General features: G+C 42.6%; 1 protein-coding gene across 1 annotated transcript in view; it reads right to left on the bottom strand.

Annotated features, from left to right (window-relative positions):
- Positions 1-15,444, bottom strand: part of kdm5ba (lysine (K)-specific demethylase 5Ba) — a 117,902-nt gene extending 102,458 nt beyond the window's left edge. Inside the window, exons 1-5 of the mRNA XM_052035038.1 lie at positions 14,822-15,444; positions 13,655-13,732; positions 10,649-10,771; positions 7,358-7,528; positions 2,634-2,768 (exon numbers count right to left, since the gene is read on the bottom strand). Coding sequence (XP_051890998.1) covers positions 2,634-2,768; positions 7,358-7,528; positions 10,649-10,771; positions 13,655-13,732; positions 14,822-14,971 — 657 coding nt within the window. The 5' untranslated portion in view covers positions 14,972-15,444. The remainder of the gene's footprint in view (positions 1-2,633; positions 2,769-7,357; positions 7,529-10,648; positions 10,772-13,654; positions 13,733-14,821) is intronic.
- Positions 15,445-16,572: the final 1,128 nt, after the last annotated feature.

Here is a 16,572-nt window from a genome sequence, read left to right as displayed (position 1 = left end):
ATTGGCTTGGCAGTAGGAGGCCGTGTGGTAGCAGAGGGTTGCTTTTCAGATTGGAGGCCTGTGACCACAAGGATGCTGCATCTACTGCTGTTTGTCACTATATTAACTATATGGATGAGAATGTAATTGGAATAACTTGTGGGTTTGCAGATAACAAAAATTGGTGGTATAATGTATGGTGAAGGTTGTCTAAGATTACAACAGGACCAAGACCAACTGGGAAAGTGAAACAAGGAATAGCAGACAGAATTTAACTTAGACAAGTGTTAAGTGTTGCATTTTGGAAAGTTAAACCAAGAGCTGCCAGAGGAAGTGGTAGAGGCAGGTACAATTACAACATTTAAGATATTTAGACAGGTACATGGATAGGAAAGGTTTAGAGGAATATGGGCCAAACACAAGCAAATGGAACTAGCTGAGGTAGACAACTTGGTCAGCACAGACAAACTGGATTGAAGGGCCTGATTCTGTGCCGTACAACTACGTCTCTGTAACATTTCCAAACCTTCGCTGCATCCTTTCCATGGTTCCTGACAGGTTTTGTATAATTGGTTTCCTGGATCCTACAATGCACAACTTTGAATTTAGCTTTAATATATTAATGTCCCGTGCGCTTAAGTCCTTTTACTTGCACTAATATTCCTGTTAATATTAATTGGAAACTTCTCCCTTCTCTATCACCCAAATTTTATAGCCTCCAAATTACATGGCTTCAGAGGGAAGTAAACAATTAGCCTTGGTGCTCCATTCATCACAACCAGCTAGTCTTAATGAATCAGCTGGCCCTTTCCTGAACTTTATTGTCATGTTTGTTACTTCTCCCATGCAGTCTCCACATTGCTGGAAATAAACAGTTCCACAAAATGTTCCAAGTATTGCTTCTCTTTTGCTATTAGCCTCCCTCCTTGCACCAGTCTCCACACTTTCATCATCCCCTTTAATTTTCTCCACCTTTACACACTTCCACTTTTCTCACCATTCCTCTATCCTTTCTCAGCCTTAATCCCTCCCTTAATTTACCACTCCTCAATTGTTCTTTCCTCTACAATCTTCAAAATACAATTTTAAAGTGATCCCATAGTACAAATCAGAAGCATTCAAGTTCTCTTCTTGTCTGGTCAAAATTGTTACTCTAGTAATTTATTAACATTGTAGAATATTGCTGTGCATTGATAAACTGCTTTGCTGCAACAGTACTTAACAGGCTGAAAAGGCCCTTGTGACATCGAGTTCAAAGGGTAAAAGTAACGCAAGTTTTTTTCTTAGCTTCTCATTTTTCCCATTAGAGAATACTTCAGATGCACAAAATCTGTCAATGGGCTACATCCAGCCCACTCGACATTTGCTTCTAGCCACCATCACGGAAGACAGATGGCCCTTTTGATCTACTGGTGACAGATTTACTCCTGTTCTATTGTGGTAAACAGTTTTGTTTATATTGCGAGCAACAAACCTGTTTGATGGTCTCTAACTTAGAAGGCAACTTCTAAATTCATTAAACCACATTAAAAAACCTATACAAAATAAAAAAAAATCAAAAACATCCATAGGGAGAGAAAAACATCGTCAGGCAGCATCCATAGGGAGAGATGGACATAGAAAGAGCCTTGGACCACTTTTTCCCCTCTCCACAAATGCTGCCTGATGGTTTTCTGTTCTTATTTCAGATTTCCAGCATTCAGAGTTTTTCCACTTTTGCAAATTTACTCATAGGATGCCAAAGTGAGAGAGATAATTTGGTGAACAGCATATCAGGTAAATAGAAATTCTGCAAGCAGCTTGATTTGGAAACTATTTTAAGATTGGTCATAAGCATGACTGGCTAAAGGCGAGGAGATTGGAAGCTCATGTACATTTTCCCCCATAATCACAATGCACATTCACCTTCAGTAACACTAACATGAATTCAAAATTAAGGATTCACAATTATAAATCTTTGTACACATGCCACCACATACAAATTGTATAAAGATTTAACATCAATAAAAAGCAAATTTTTTTTGTTGGTCATTTTATGGTTTCACCAGAATCAGGTTTATTGTGTTTAGCAATTTGTTCTTTCAAACAAAAAGCTGGATTATTTAGTAAGGAATACACATTAGAAAGTAGAAAACAAAGGCAATAGTTTTAAAAATTACAGGTCAATAATGCCAACTTATTCATACTTTGCAAAGCAATGTTTAATTTGTAAAATAATAGATTTTTAAATTATGGCATGGAACTGGTAGAATCAAAAACCCAAACTTCATCTCCAGAACTGGTGCTTTTAAAAATGACTTCAGGCGAAGCACACAATCACAAAAACAGCAGACATAATTCACTGTATTTTATTTAAGACAACCATTAGTAGTAATCAGATATTCAGGTAACAGAAATTCACCCTTACATAATTCACAAATCTCTACCCAGAAATGAGAGATATGGAATAAAATTCACTCACGGAATCTGTGGAAAAATATGAACAATTTTTTTCAAATCATCTTTCTAGACACATGCACAGATGTGGCTGTGTGTGTTATGGAAAACTGATAAAGGACTATCTAAATAGTCATACCCACCATCACCCCTGCACATTGTTTCATTTCGATGTATCAAAGTTTAAACTGTTCTGTCACTTGCAAAATTACACCCACCTCTGATCGCATACGTTTTGCACGTCGTGCTGGTACAGTCATCTCCGAGGACTGCACTGACTGTCTCTGAACAATATCATGTGGCTTGTACTCTTGGTCTTTCTCATCATTAATCAGACTTGGCTTCTGTACACACTGAAAATAAAGGACATAGGAATAAATTACTGCAGCAGTTGATAAATTACTTGTTTAGCCAAAACTTTAGTTCTTTGTGCTTAGTAATAAAATTTATTCAGGAGCTGGATATCACTGACATGGTGGACTGCTCCAAGGCAGGCAGCAGCGGGCTTTCCACTTTAAAGATACAGATCAAGAATCAGTCATCAGAAAATCTAAAGAAATGACTCCATGAATGTGTAATGATCTCTGTGACAACAACTATACTCTGACATCATTTGCTGCCAGCATCAGTGCAGAGATCACTGGCTAACCTGAATGCATCTCATGCATTTCCCTGAATAATGTGCTAGCCAATGGCTTCCTGAACCCAATCAATGAGGCCATGACCTATGTCTGGCCAAATCAGTTCACACAAATGAACCAGAATTGGCCCTACCCGATAAATTGCAAGAATATTCCCCTTGGCTTTTCCAGCCATCAAAACTGTCAAGATTCTTCAATGCTTCTGAAGCATTCAAAAACTATTAAAAGTTGTTAACAATTCAAAAGCCTGTAAAAACAAACCACAAATAATTAACAGTAATACATATACCTTATTCCTACCTTTCTTCCTCTCAGCCATAAAAATATCCATTCAAATAAGTGGTCCAGTCTTAAGCACTGGAAAATTCAACCTGTCACAGGAAATCACTGGCTGAGCTCAGCCAGCAAGTTTGGGACTTCCTGAACATGCTGGCACCTCTGATGGCAAATGCCAGTAGTTTTAACTGCTTTTAAAAAACAGATCAAATGCTACATGGAACAAGAGCTCTGCAATCTGCTTCAATGCCTCCAGAACGAGGGTACAGAGTTCCAAAGTTTCACCACCTTTTGTGTACCAAGATTTCTCATCATCTCAGTTGTAAATTACCCAATTCTAATTCTCAGGCCAACTCCTGGTTCTAGACTCCTCAGCCAGGACAAACATTTCCCCCCTCCCCCCAACATCCAGCCTGCCAAATCCTTTAAGAATTTTTTTTAAAAAAACAGTTCAATGAGATCTCCCCCTCGTTCTTCAAACTCTAAATTCTCTTCATACAGCAGACTCACTACCTCAGAAACCAGTCTGGTGTATCTTTGCTGCATTTCCTCTATAGAATGTACATCTTTTTAGGGAAAGATCAAAAATGTATGTAATACTCCAAATATAGACTCACCCAGACCCTACATAATTGCAGAGATAAGTTTACTCAAACCCTCTTGTAATAAAAGTACATGTACCATTTGCCATCCAAATTGCTTACTTCAATTGTACACTAGCTTTCTCATTTACAAGGACAAACAGGTCCCTTTGAATATCAACATTTAAAACAAAATACAAGTTTAATTTTGTTGTCATGGGCATTCATACCTAGGGTATAGCCAAAGCATGCATTATCTCCAAATTGAAACAGCTTTGTCTCACTAACCACTAGTTTTTTTTTCCCCATCCTAATGCCCATTTCCTTCAGTTCCTCAATCTTGCTGGACTCTGATTCCTACTACTTCCAGTTATTCTTGTGTCTGCTTCCAAGACAACAAAATATTGTTCAATTCTTCTACCATTTTTTATCCCACCTTACATAGTCTCATCTTTTAGAGAGGTACTCACATTTGCTCTTGCTCCTCTTTTCCCTTGTACATACCCACAGAAACCTTAAGCCTGATTTAGTACTACCATTAGTTTTACCTGTCAGCTAGGAACAAACCAGTTTTCGTGCGAGCTGAGCCTAAAACTTTTGCAAATTATACATCATTTATTTAAATGCTAGTAATTGCCCACCCATTGTTATACCTTTCAGTGTAGTTTACCAGTCAACTCATGCCTCATAACTTTAATTTCCTATTAGACTCAAGATCCTAACTTCGTATTGAACCACACAAGGCTTTAAAACTCAACACAAATATATATTATGGTCATTCCTCCTAAAGGCCACTTTGACGACAAGATTAGTTAATTCTTCCTCACTATTTTCAAAACATACCAGAATAAAGAATCACATTGAAATTAGGGAATTACAGGACACTTTGTTTAGGGGAGGGGGCAGGTGATTTTCCCAACAGTAAATATGCCTGTTGTATTAAAAACAAACCCTTAAGCAAAGCCAAAAGATTTTAAATGGTGTTATATAGAAGAGCTAACTTGGTAACAGCCTAAAGTCATGTCATTTCAAGTGGTTTCTCCTCCATTGTGATAGCCAGGAGCATAGTTACTATTTAAATCACTAACAGCAATTTCAAGGGTTTTGCATTAAACTGCATACAAACCGAAATCATAGTTGCTCAGTTTTGCAAAGTGAAGATTCCACTCAAACAAGTGATCAATGACTCAAAATCTTCAAGTACTGCAACAACATCTTTATACATGTTGAAAATAGTAAAACATTCCATCACAAATTGAATACCTCCCACCAGTCCATGCAAAGGAATACCAAGTAATTGACCAAGAGCTTGGTCAGGCAAACAACTTAAAAATAGAGACTTGGAGGAAATTACAAGCTTCAAAGTCTAAGCAGCTAAAAAAGGTACAACAAGGTACAACAGAAATCAGGTGTTTATAGGGCTGGAGAACATTACATTGCAAGGGTCAAAGACAGATTTAAAAACAAGAATAAGCATTTTCAAATTAAGGCATTGTTTATCAAAGGGTCAACGACTACAAGGGTGATAATGCAAATTGGAACACAGGCAGCGGCTTTGATGGCAAGATTAGAGAATGAAAAATGGAAATTCAACCAGAACTGCATTGGAATAGTCCAAAATGCAAGGATGGCAGGGGTGACCTCAAGGAATGCAGGAGGTGGAAATAAATGGCAAGCAAATACAGTTGGAAGTTCAAGGTCAAAAATGATGTGACAGCTGCAAGCAATCTGGTTTAGTTTCAGAATTTGGTCAGGGAAAAGATGGCCAAAAGGCAAAAGCTCCACATTATTTAAGCTGGATTGAGAGAGATGTTGGTAAAGTACAGCCAATTTCAGTCCTTGTTATGGTGCTAGTTTTGGCTGGTCACACCATACTCACTGATCAACAGTTTGCAGATTCTTTCTTGGAACTCCTTACTTATTATTTGATTTACTTTCCCAACTTTAACAAATGTTTTGGCAATTCCTTGTGTTCTCCTCTTTCGGCCCTCATACCCTACACTGTGGTGTTCAATGTTTATTACTGATTTTCATTATGCACTCCTCAATATCAGTTCTTTAGGACTTGGTATCAACCTCATCTCATGACACCAAAAATACTGTGGCTGTGTCAAACAACCAACTCAATGCATTGGTTCCCATTTTTAGAATCATTTCTTTAGGAGGTTCATCCAGTTCTTTGCAAACGTAACACTTAACACCCACCAAAGCAGTACATTTCAAATGTATCTGGTTTTTGAATAAATTGGATGGCTTAAAATAGTGCTTCAAATTAGTCTTATATTTTCCAAATGTGATTAAGCAGAGGCTAATATAATACTCACTGTAGACCTTATGATGAAATTACTCCTACAGTGCTCTCAAGCAAGAAGTTTCCTGGTTTGATGTATCAATGAAGGAAAAAGGCAGCAAGCACACAAAAACACCACAACATGGAGGCCAACCTGCAGCTGAAGTCTACCCATGCATTTGCTGCCCATCTTCTAAATGGTGGAAGTTAGATGTTTGACAGGCATTTTGAAAAGGCCTTGGCATTTTACACTGGTACACTTTGATACCAATATTAGAAAAGGTACATTCAAGGTGATGGATAGCATGTCAGTGAAGTGAACCACTTCTTGCTGGATAACATTAGGCTTGACTTGTTGCAGCATCATTCATTTAGGCAAGTGAGGAGATACAACAAAGGCTACACACTCGTGCAGCAGTTAAAAGTTTCTGCCTCACAGCTCCAGGGACCTAGGTCCCATCCTAACCCAGATAGTGTCAGAGGGGAATCTGCACATTCTCTGTGACTATATAGGTTTCCAACAGGTACTCCAGTTTCCTCCCACATCCCAAAGACATACTGGTAGATTAATTGGCACCTAAATTTCCTATTATAGGCAAGAGGCAAAAAATTCAAGCAGCATTAGTGTGTTAAAGGATAAACTGCAGGACTACAGGGGAGGGGATTAGAACTGATGGGATTGCTCTGCTGGGGGCCAGCATGGAGCTGATGGGCCAAATTACCTCCTCCTGGCTACAAGTTCAGTTTTGATACAAAATAATCAAGTTAATCCAGTTAAGTTTGTACTCAGTGACCCCCAGGATACTGATGTTAGAGAAGATAACAATAATTAATGCTATCAAACATCAAGAGGATGTGGTTATATACTCTTAGAGATGCAGAGGACATCACCAATTGAGCAGCCCCATTAAAGAGCAATGATGGGGTGTTCCATCTCTGTAACACCAAGTTTACTATATATGAACATGTCAGCTGGATAGTGTTAGTCCAACTTGGCAATCACACCATCAAGTTAGAAATGTACAAAGGCAGACAAACTGCCAACTTCAAATCAAATGCAGATAGAGCAAATATTGCTCCTTTAAGGGACCTTTACAAATATACTGCAAATTACTCAAGAATCACCAAACACCTATTACATATATTGCACTCACCAATAAACTGGCTCCAGATTGAAAGAGGTTATAGGGGTACAGAATACGTTCATAGTGAGATCGAAGTAGTGAGCCCAATGCTTTTCCAGGTGGATATGCCATTTTGTGCGCTATTTTGGACCAGCGCCGTTCCTTACAGACTATTTCGAAACCACCTTCTTCTGCAACCAACTGCAAAGAAAGCAGAACACCGTACAATTCAAATGCAATAATCTCTACAGACCACAAGTAACAATTTCAATACCAAGTATCATTTCAGTAATGAAGATTCCAGAACTATTGTACAATTTTTGTGACGACATGCACCAAAAGATAGAAAAGAAGGTCATTAGATATTCTACAGCATCTGCTTAGACACGTGGATGCAATCTTAGAATGATTTTGCCAGGGCCAAAAGAGAGTGTGTGTGTGTGTGTGTGTGTGTGTGTGTGTGTACACATACACAATAGCCTTTCATCTTCTCATATCTCCATCTTCCTCTGCTTCAAAAAGTTATTCTCTTTAGCAACATACTCCTAACAATGTGCTTCAATATTCCCCAAGTTCTGTGTGACTATATAAAATTAGTGAACCATAACAAGCAGCTTTCCATTTAGTGTACAATTCCACACTGGTTTTATCTTCCTGAACTGTTCACCTTCTCTTATAATGCAATTGCTACATATTCTACTACCCAACTCAGCTTGAAAATGTAACAATCACTTCTTAAACCAAAGTGTACATCAATGCCACATTTCACTCCCCATAATTCCAGCAACACCAACACTCCAATCCCTACTTTCTAGCAGTTCTACTCATTTTTGCTTGTACCCATACACCTGTTTTCTCCAACAACAGTATTGTGAAAGATTACTGCACAAGTTCTGAACTGTTTGCTGCTCTTTTTCACTGGAACTTCTCACATAGCAATAATGTTCACCAAATAGACTGCAGTGGCTCAAACAAATTTTGTACAATGTGGGTGTGGGCTCTCAAACCGAATGACAAGATGCACAAAGAGCTTGAAAATAAGAGGATGTCAGCATTTAGAGAGTAGCCTGCAATGTTCTTCCCAAGTACAGAAAATAAAACTAGATAGAAATTAAACAAAATATGTATTGATATAATCATCCCAGCCACCTTATTCCACAACATAATTCCACTAATCCCAATGGACATCTACACAAAAGTAGAAAACTAACCTTCACACAGGGTAGCACTTCAGATACTCTGTTAGTCTGAAATCTGTCACCCTTCTCCATTTTGTTGTAGCCAGCTTATGCACTAATCAAATTATCTTAAAAAGCCTACCCAAAATACTCCCATGAACACAAATGATTCTTCAGGCCTCCATTACATGTTTTGAGAAATGACAAGTACAGACATCCAGGTGGTAAGAGGAAATGTGGCATTATGCTCTTACAGGAAAAATTGTACTCTCATTCAGGGACACTATACAACACTTCAAAGTCTCTGATTAGGCCGCGGGCAAAGTACAAAGAGGACAGCTAATGTTCTCCCCTACTTCAGGGGCTAAGCCTGGAAACTACAAGCCAGTGAGTCTTACATCAGAGGCAAGGAAGTTGTCGGAGAAGATTCTGAAGGACAAGATTTCTGTTCACTTGGAAAGGCAGGGGCTGATTTGAAGGCACAGTTGTACACATGGGAAATGATGTCTCAAATCTGATTGAGTTTTTGAGGTGGCGACCAAGGAGATTGATGAAGCAAAAGTGGTAGATATTGTCTAATTGAACTTTAGTAAAGCTTTTTAACAAGGTCTTCATGGTTGGCTGCTCCAGAAGGTTAAGGCAGAAGGGATCAGAGGCATGTTGGTGAACAGAATCCAAAACTGGCTGCGTGATACAAGGCAGAGGGCAGTGATGAATGCTTTTTTCCCCCCTCGTCTGAAGATCTGTAACAAGTAGGGTACCCCAGAGTTCGCTGCTGGGATCATTGTTCTTTGTAATATTGGATGAGGATGTAGGTGGTATATTCATATTCAGTAAGTTTGCAGATGACATGAATATTGGTGGAGCCATAAATAATGATCATTTAAAGATACAGCAGGACATTGATCAGCTGCAAAGTTGGGCAGAGCAGTGACATATAAAATTAAATCCAGACAAGTGTGAGGTAATGCACTTTAAGGTCAAATTCTGTTAGGGAATAGAGAAAATTGCAGGGACCTTAGGAACTTTGATGTAGAGACACTTCGGGATGCAAACCCTTACCTCCTTGAAAGTGGCGACAAGGGTGGACATTGTAGTGGTATGCTTGCCTTCAGAGTACAAGAGTTGGGATGTCATGTTACAGTTGTACAAAAACACTGGTTAGACCCCACTTAAACAGTATTATGTACAGCTTTGGTTGCCACAGGAAGGATCTGGTAGCATTGGTACATAAGAAATTCAACAGGATATTGCTTGGAATGGAGCTATGTAGTTATGAGAGATTAGAGGCTGGGTTTATTCTCACTGGAGAACAAGAGGTTGAGGGGTAACCTTAGGGGTTTATAAAATTATGAGCATAGATAGGATAGATGGGCAGAATCTTTTCCTAGCTAGAGGGTAAAATTTTAAGGCAAGAAGGTTGAGATATAAAGGAAGTCTGAGGCGTGAATATTTGGAATGGGCTGCCAGAGGAAACTGATACTATTACAACATTTAAGAGGCATTTTGACAGGAAAGGAGCAGAGGGATACAGGCCTAATGCAGGCAAATAGGATTAGTGTAGATGCATGTCTGGGTGGTACATAGTGAGAGCCATACAGCACAGAAACAGGCTCTTCAGCCCAACTTGTCCAAGCCAAGTTGTCCACTTGAGCTAGTGTCATTTCCCTTTAAACACTTGCTATCCATGTAGCTATTTATGTCTTTCATATATTGTAATTGTACCCAGCTCTACCACTTGCTCTGGCAGTTCATTCCATATACCCACCACCCTGTGTGGAAAGACTTGCCTCCCAGGTCCACTTTCAGTCTTTCCCCGCACCTTTAAACCTATGCCTTTTAGTATTCTTTTTTTAAAAAAAGACTCGCCCACCCTGGAAAAAAGACTGAAACCATTCACCGTATCTATGCCCCTCACAATTCTATAACTCCAAGGTCATCCTCTAATGCTCCAGGGAAAAAAAGTCCCATCATATCCAGTTTCTCCTTTTACATCAAGCCCACTCCAACTTCATGAGATCTTTCCTATACCCAGTCAACCAGAACTGCACAGTATTCCAAGTGCAGTGGTACCAACGTCTGTTTCCAGCATGTTTTTAATTTCAGATTTTCAGCATCTTCAGGTTATTTTAACAACTCTTACCTTGTTGAGTAAAAACAAATCCAAAATCTTCCTCTCCACATGTGGAATTTTTAATGTTGACCCTTGTAGTTCCCAGAATTTTGCTATCTGGTCCAGAAAATTGAGTTTTACTCTGGTCTGAGCCTGTGAATATAGAAGTGTTAGAACCATTGTACTGCTACAGCTCAAAGATGTAATTTGACCTAACTAGTCTAAAGCCAGTTCTTCATTAAGCAATCAAATCAGTCCCATTTTGCAGCTCCCCAAAACCCCAACTCTGAAGTATTTTCACTCAAGCTCTAATCCAATTTCCCTTTTACAAGCCCTTATTCACCATTTCCATACCATGTAGGCAGCGAGTTCCAAATTGTAACTCTTTGCAATTAAGGTTTTCTCTCATATTTCATTATACTTTTTGCACATCCCTTCAATTTGATGCCTCCCATCTGAACCTTTCACTAATGAGAACAGCTTCAACTTGCTCAAGATTTTGTCTACCTCTATCAAGTTCAGTCTCAACTTTCTCTGCTATAAGAACACTAAACTGAAATCCCCCAGTTTTGGTAGAATGGTTCCAGGCTATTTCTGCACCTTCGCTTGAACCATCACACCTTCCAAAACCAGAAAACGGCCACAATACTCCAATGGAGGCCTAGGCAAGGCTTTACAACTCCCTACTTGTTTCTTGTTATAAGAAACAGGATCCCATAGGTTTTACTTGCTGCTCTCTCAACAAGTCCTGAAACTACCAAATATTTATGGGTATGCACAGATCCTTCTATTCCTGTACACTTTAGAACAACAATTAAATCAGCACCATCTCTCCTCAGCCCTTCTGCCAATGTATTACACCTAATAAATTTCATTTGTCACTTCTGCCTATCTGGCCAATCTATCCACATCCTCTTGCAAGCTATTAGTCACCTCTTCACCCTTTACCACACCTCCAAATTCATTGTCTAAAAGTTTTTAAACTTTACCACCAATGCACAAGTCAGAAATATATCAAAGTCTAGCACCACTGCCTGGGAAAATAACCAAATAGCACAGAGCATTCAGAATCTAAGTGTTTTCTGCCCCAAGCCAATTTCAGGTCATTTTATTCCATCATCTTCAATTTTGTTAACCAACCTTAGAGTTATCTTCTGAAAATATGTACAGATACTTCACATATTGCATTTATCAACCTGCTTCGATCAGGTTAGTCAAATACGATTTGCCTTAAACAAATACATGCTGACTGTTCTCTATTAAGAGAAACTACTCCAAGTTCATATTTCTTTATGTCCCCACCACCAATGTTAAACCAAATTATTCACCCAGCAAACACCAGAATCTTTTCTTCCTGTGCTCCATCATGCAGTGCGCTCTGGCTTTCACTTCATTTGCCTTCCCTAGTCAGTATCCCAGAACTTCCCCTTAAAGGTCAGCCATTTCTCTGACACAGGCTTACCTGACAATCTTTGATTCTCCATGATAATGAACATTTCACCTTTCATCCCATTGGTCTTCCTGAGCTAACAGGGATCGATGTTTGGGTCTCAAATATTCACATTTATATAATCAACGATTTGGTTGAAGAAACTGCACATAACATTTACAAATTTGTTGATGCCATGAAATCAAAGTGAGAATAGAAGTAGTGATGAGGATACCAAGAGACAGATGGAATATAATGTGGAAAATGTTATGTCATCCATTTTGATGCACAAAACAGAAAAGCAGAAGTTTTAAAAATGGTAAGAGATCAGAAAATGTTGAAATTCAAAAGGGACTGAGGTATACTTGTACACAACTCACTAAAAACCAACCTGGAGATGCAGCAAGCAATTAAGCTCACTAGCTTACCCCCCCCCCCCCCCAAGTGTATGCTGTATCTTCCACACCCCCCCCACCCTGGAGACAAGTGTCATGCAGTATGCACTCTGAATAGTCTACCTCCCCATCTACAGAATCCCTATAAATGATTCCAAATGCATTTTGCTTCTCCCTCCAGTGCAGACTGTTGACATGTTCACGGTTGTACACTTCCAAAAAGCCATCACACCCACCAATCTGAAATGTTGACTAGCAAGAATACAGTTAGAAGGTTCCTACGTACCCCCACCTTACAATCCTTGTGGCTAGAAGAACTTCTTGCATCATCTCAATGTGGACAATGACTTTCATTCATGAAAATCTGAGCTTCGTATACACAGAACAATTTTGGGGCTCAAGTGTACAAAGTGTCTACGTTTCTGTAGTATAGCAAGAACACTCCCTGAAGGAAGACAAATGGGTTCTATATAGCAGTCTCTCTCCCCCTGAATTTCTCCAGCTGATCCAACGACAGCAAAAGTCAGTGCTGAGCAACGATACATGTCCACGGACATCCGCAGGTTAGGTAGGAGGCAAAGACTGCTGCCTTTGCATCAAGCCATTGGGTGGGGGAGAAAATGTATGACATCATGGGAACCAGATGCGATTTGTAGAGAGTACTGTGCAACAACTTATGACCAGAGTGCTTTTTAAAAAGTGAAAAAAATTAAAGCATTAATATGGGTTAATTGGCAGCACTGATAGAAGTAGAATTCCAATGTGCAACAGCCATTTTTCTCATCCACCAAAATAACTTGGCTTCTCTTCCCACCCCCCTATGCCCACAAAGTTACGTGGTGGGAATGTTGCATAAAGAAAACTATCAAAAGAAAATAATTCAAAGCATACAGGGTGAAGTTTATTTTCCTTTGGGATGGAAAAGGGACCAACAAAGGGCACAAAGATCAGATCACAGAAGGTAGTAGCTCTGGGAAATTATATCAGACTGCAAACAATTAAAGCTTATTGCGCTGGGCAGCCATGTTTAAGTTTGTCTCCCATCACAAGATGTAAAAACAATGGTTAGGGGCAACATTTAATCAGATAATACATAGAGTATTACATATAAGAACTAACACAAAGAAAAGCCTCTTAGACAGAAACTTTGACTATATGCGATGCAAGTATTCACTAAAGGACTGCAAATATTTCACAAAATGCAAAAAGTACCTCAAGTTCATTCAGTCTTTGAATTCGTGGGGTAAAATGTAGTTTATCAACATCACAGGCAAAAGGTGGCTGCCAACCCTATAAAAGATAACAATATTATGCTGGGCTCCAGATACCACTAAGCAGTTATACTAGCAGTAATTTAGCATTAAAATTCCAGGTCTACTTCCCCTCCCCCAAACTGCAATCCAATTAATCCACGCCCCCACCCCCCAAACCAGTCTATACTTCTTCCTCCCACCCCCCCCCCACCCAATGTTCATACCATCTCTACCCAGGCTCTCCCTATCAGTCCACCCCAACCCCACTCACCCCCCACGACCTCATGCCCCAGTGTCTAAAGCCCCTACCTCAACACCCGCTCCCCTCAGTTTATTAACCCACCCACCACCCCCTTCCACACACACCCTGCCCTAGTGCACACCACATCCTTCCAAACCCCGATTCCACCCCCCGCCCCCAGGACCACAACCACCCACTCCACAACCACCCCCCCTACCTAATCCACTGTCCCCAGTCCACACACTCCCCTCCAGGTCCACACCCTGCACCCCACCCCACCGGTCCAACCCCACCCTCTGCTCTCCCCCCAGGTCCACATCCCCCTCAACTTCCCCCTCCACAGTCCACACCACCCCCCCCCCCCAGTACCCCTCGGCTCTCCCCCACGTCCACACACCACCCCCCCCACTTCAGCTCTCTCCCCCTCCCAGGTCCACACACTCCCCTCCTCACCCCCCCCCCCCAAGGTCCACACACTCTTCACCACCCCCCCCAGGTCCACAACCTACCCCCCACCCCAGGTCCACACCCCCACCCGTTCCACACCCCCACCTCCCCAGCTCCTCCCCCTCCACAGGTCCACACACTCCCCCGCCACAGGTCTGCACCAACGCCCCTCCGGTCCCCACACCCCTCAGGTACCCCCCCAGGTCCACACCCCCACACTCGGCTCCCCAACCCCAGGTCCACCCCCCCCCCCCCACACACTCGGCTCCCCTCCCCCAGGTCCACCCCCCTCCCGCTCCAACACAAAGAAAGGTCCCGCAGGCTCCGCCATGTTGAAAGCCTCTCCACCACTTCGGAAGTTTCCGTGCAGTGTGGACGCTGCCGCCGGCGCCTCCCCAGGGCTCGCCCCCGACCCTCGCCCCTCCGGAGGAGCCTCACCTGCGGCGGGCGGACCTTGCAGATGCCGGTCCTCTCGGCGATGGGCCGGATCTTGTTGATGAATTTGAACGGGTCGGCGAACTCCTCCGGCGTGGGCTCGAACACCGGGCACTCGGGCGGCGGGATGAACTCGCCGGCCTGCTGGCTCATGGCGCTGGCGCTGCCGGCCCTCGGCTGGCTCCCCGACCCCACCGTGGTGGTGCCGCCGCCGCCGCTGCTGTCTGCGGGCGGCCTGGCTCTCAGCTGACGGTTGGTCCGGGGAGGGGGGAGGGCGGGCGGCAGGGCTCGAGCTCCTCTGCGGGGACGCTCGCGCTCGGGCGGGCGGGCGGCGGGCGGGAACCGGGCGGCGGGCGGCCTCGCGCTCGGGCTCGAGCTCTTTCTTTCCGTTGCTCCGTCTCGCTCTCAAACCCCGCAGCACCGCCGCCACCTCCGCCGGCTCCCTCCGCACGGGCAACCAGTCCCGCGCGGGCACGCCGACCCCTTTTTCCTCGGCGCCCCCAACAACAACAACAACTTCTCCTCCCCCGCAGCCAACACCAACGCAGCTGCACCGGCTGGAATGGTGCCACCGTTGCGGTGGCGGCGGGAAACGGGACGCGGCGGCCGGTTGTTTATAGTCGGCGCATCGATACACGCTGCGGTCGGAGAGGCGCTGGCTGGCGCCCGGCACTCTTTGTTTAAAAGCCATTCTCCTCGGCGCTGATTGGCTGTCGTTGCGGGCAGGTGGGGGTTAAAGGGGAAGCGGGGAGGGAGAGGGGGAGAGGGTCAACGCTGGTGGTGGGGGGCCGAATGGCCACTGGCGGCTGTGGGCGACCTGTGCACGGCCTTCCCCTCGCCCGCTGCTCCGGGGAGAGACACGACACGACACGGTACCTTTATTTTCCCCAAAGTAAGGCTGAATTTGAACATGTCTGACTTAAAATGGATGACGTAGCACACAAGTGTTTGGCCAGGAGTGATCAATGGAGGCGACCCCCAAGGGGTGGGGATTGGGGGGGGGTTGCAACAACTGCCTTTGTATGGCGCCTTTTCTCATCGCCAAAGCCCTTCCCAGCCGAGGGGGTGTTTTACCTTGTGAGGTGTCACCGCTGGACAAACACAGACCTTGGGTTTCAGATCATAGCTGGTCGACCAATGCGATTAGCTTCAGTGCTCCAAGGCAAATGAAAGAATTTTTTTTAAAAAAAGATGATAAAGACTTTATTCTTCATTGAACCTTGTAGGTCAGGGCATGAGCAAGAGTGATAGATTGTGAATAAATAGCTATTACTGTCTAGGCACAATAAAGAAGCATTGACATGCAGGCAGAGATCCATCAATCAACATTAGATTTAAAAAATCATGAACATGATAAGTTCATGGCAAGATTTTATTGTTTCATCAGGTTTAAACCCTGAATCAATGGCATAAAACTGAGAATTAATTCAGAGCAACAAACAATCTGCTGGAGGAACTCAGTGGGTCTTGTGTGTCTCCATTGAAAAATAATATAATCAGTCAAAGCCCACCAGTAGCTAGACCCACTTGTAGCAAGGTCTAGCAACACCAGAACAAGTCATAAAAATCACAAAATTGTGAACAATTTATTAAACATAAGCTATTTGGGTCATTGTGTTTACATTAGTCAAAATGGGGCACACCAGCCTCACACATCTCTTCCTTTCCAGTCCTGTTGAAGATTCTCGAGCCGAAACGTCGACTGTTTATTTCCCTCCATGGATGCTGCCTGACCTGCTGAGTTTCTCCAGCAC

Source organism: Pristis pectinata, chromosome 20 (genome assembly GCF_009764475.1).
Source record: "Pristis pectinata isolate sPriPec2 chromosome 20, sPriPec2.1.pri, whole genome shotgun sequence".
Lineage (NCBI taxonomy): Eukaryota > Metazoa > Chordata > Chondrichthyes > Rhinopristiformes > Pristidae > Pristis > Pristis pectinata.
Note: the sequence above shows the minus strand (reverse complement) of the source record. Positions and strands in the feature narration are given on the sequence as shown.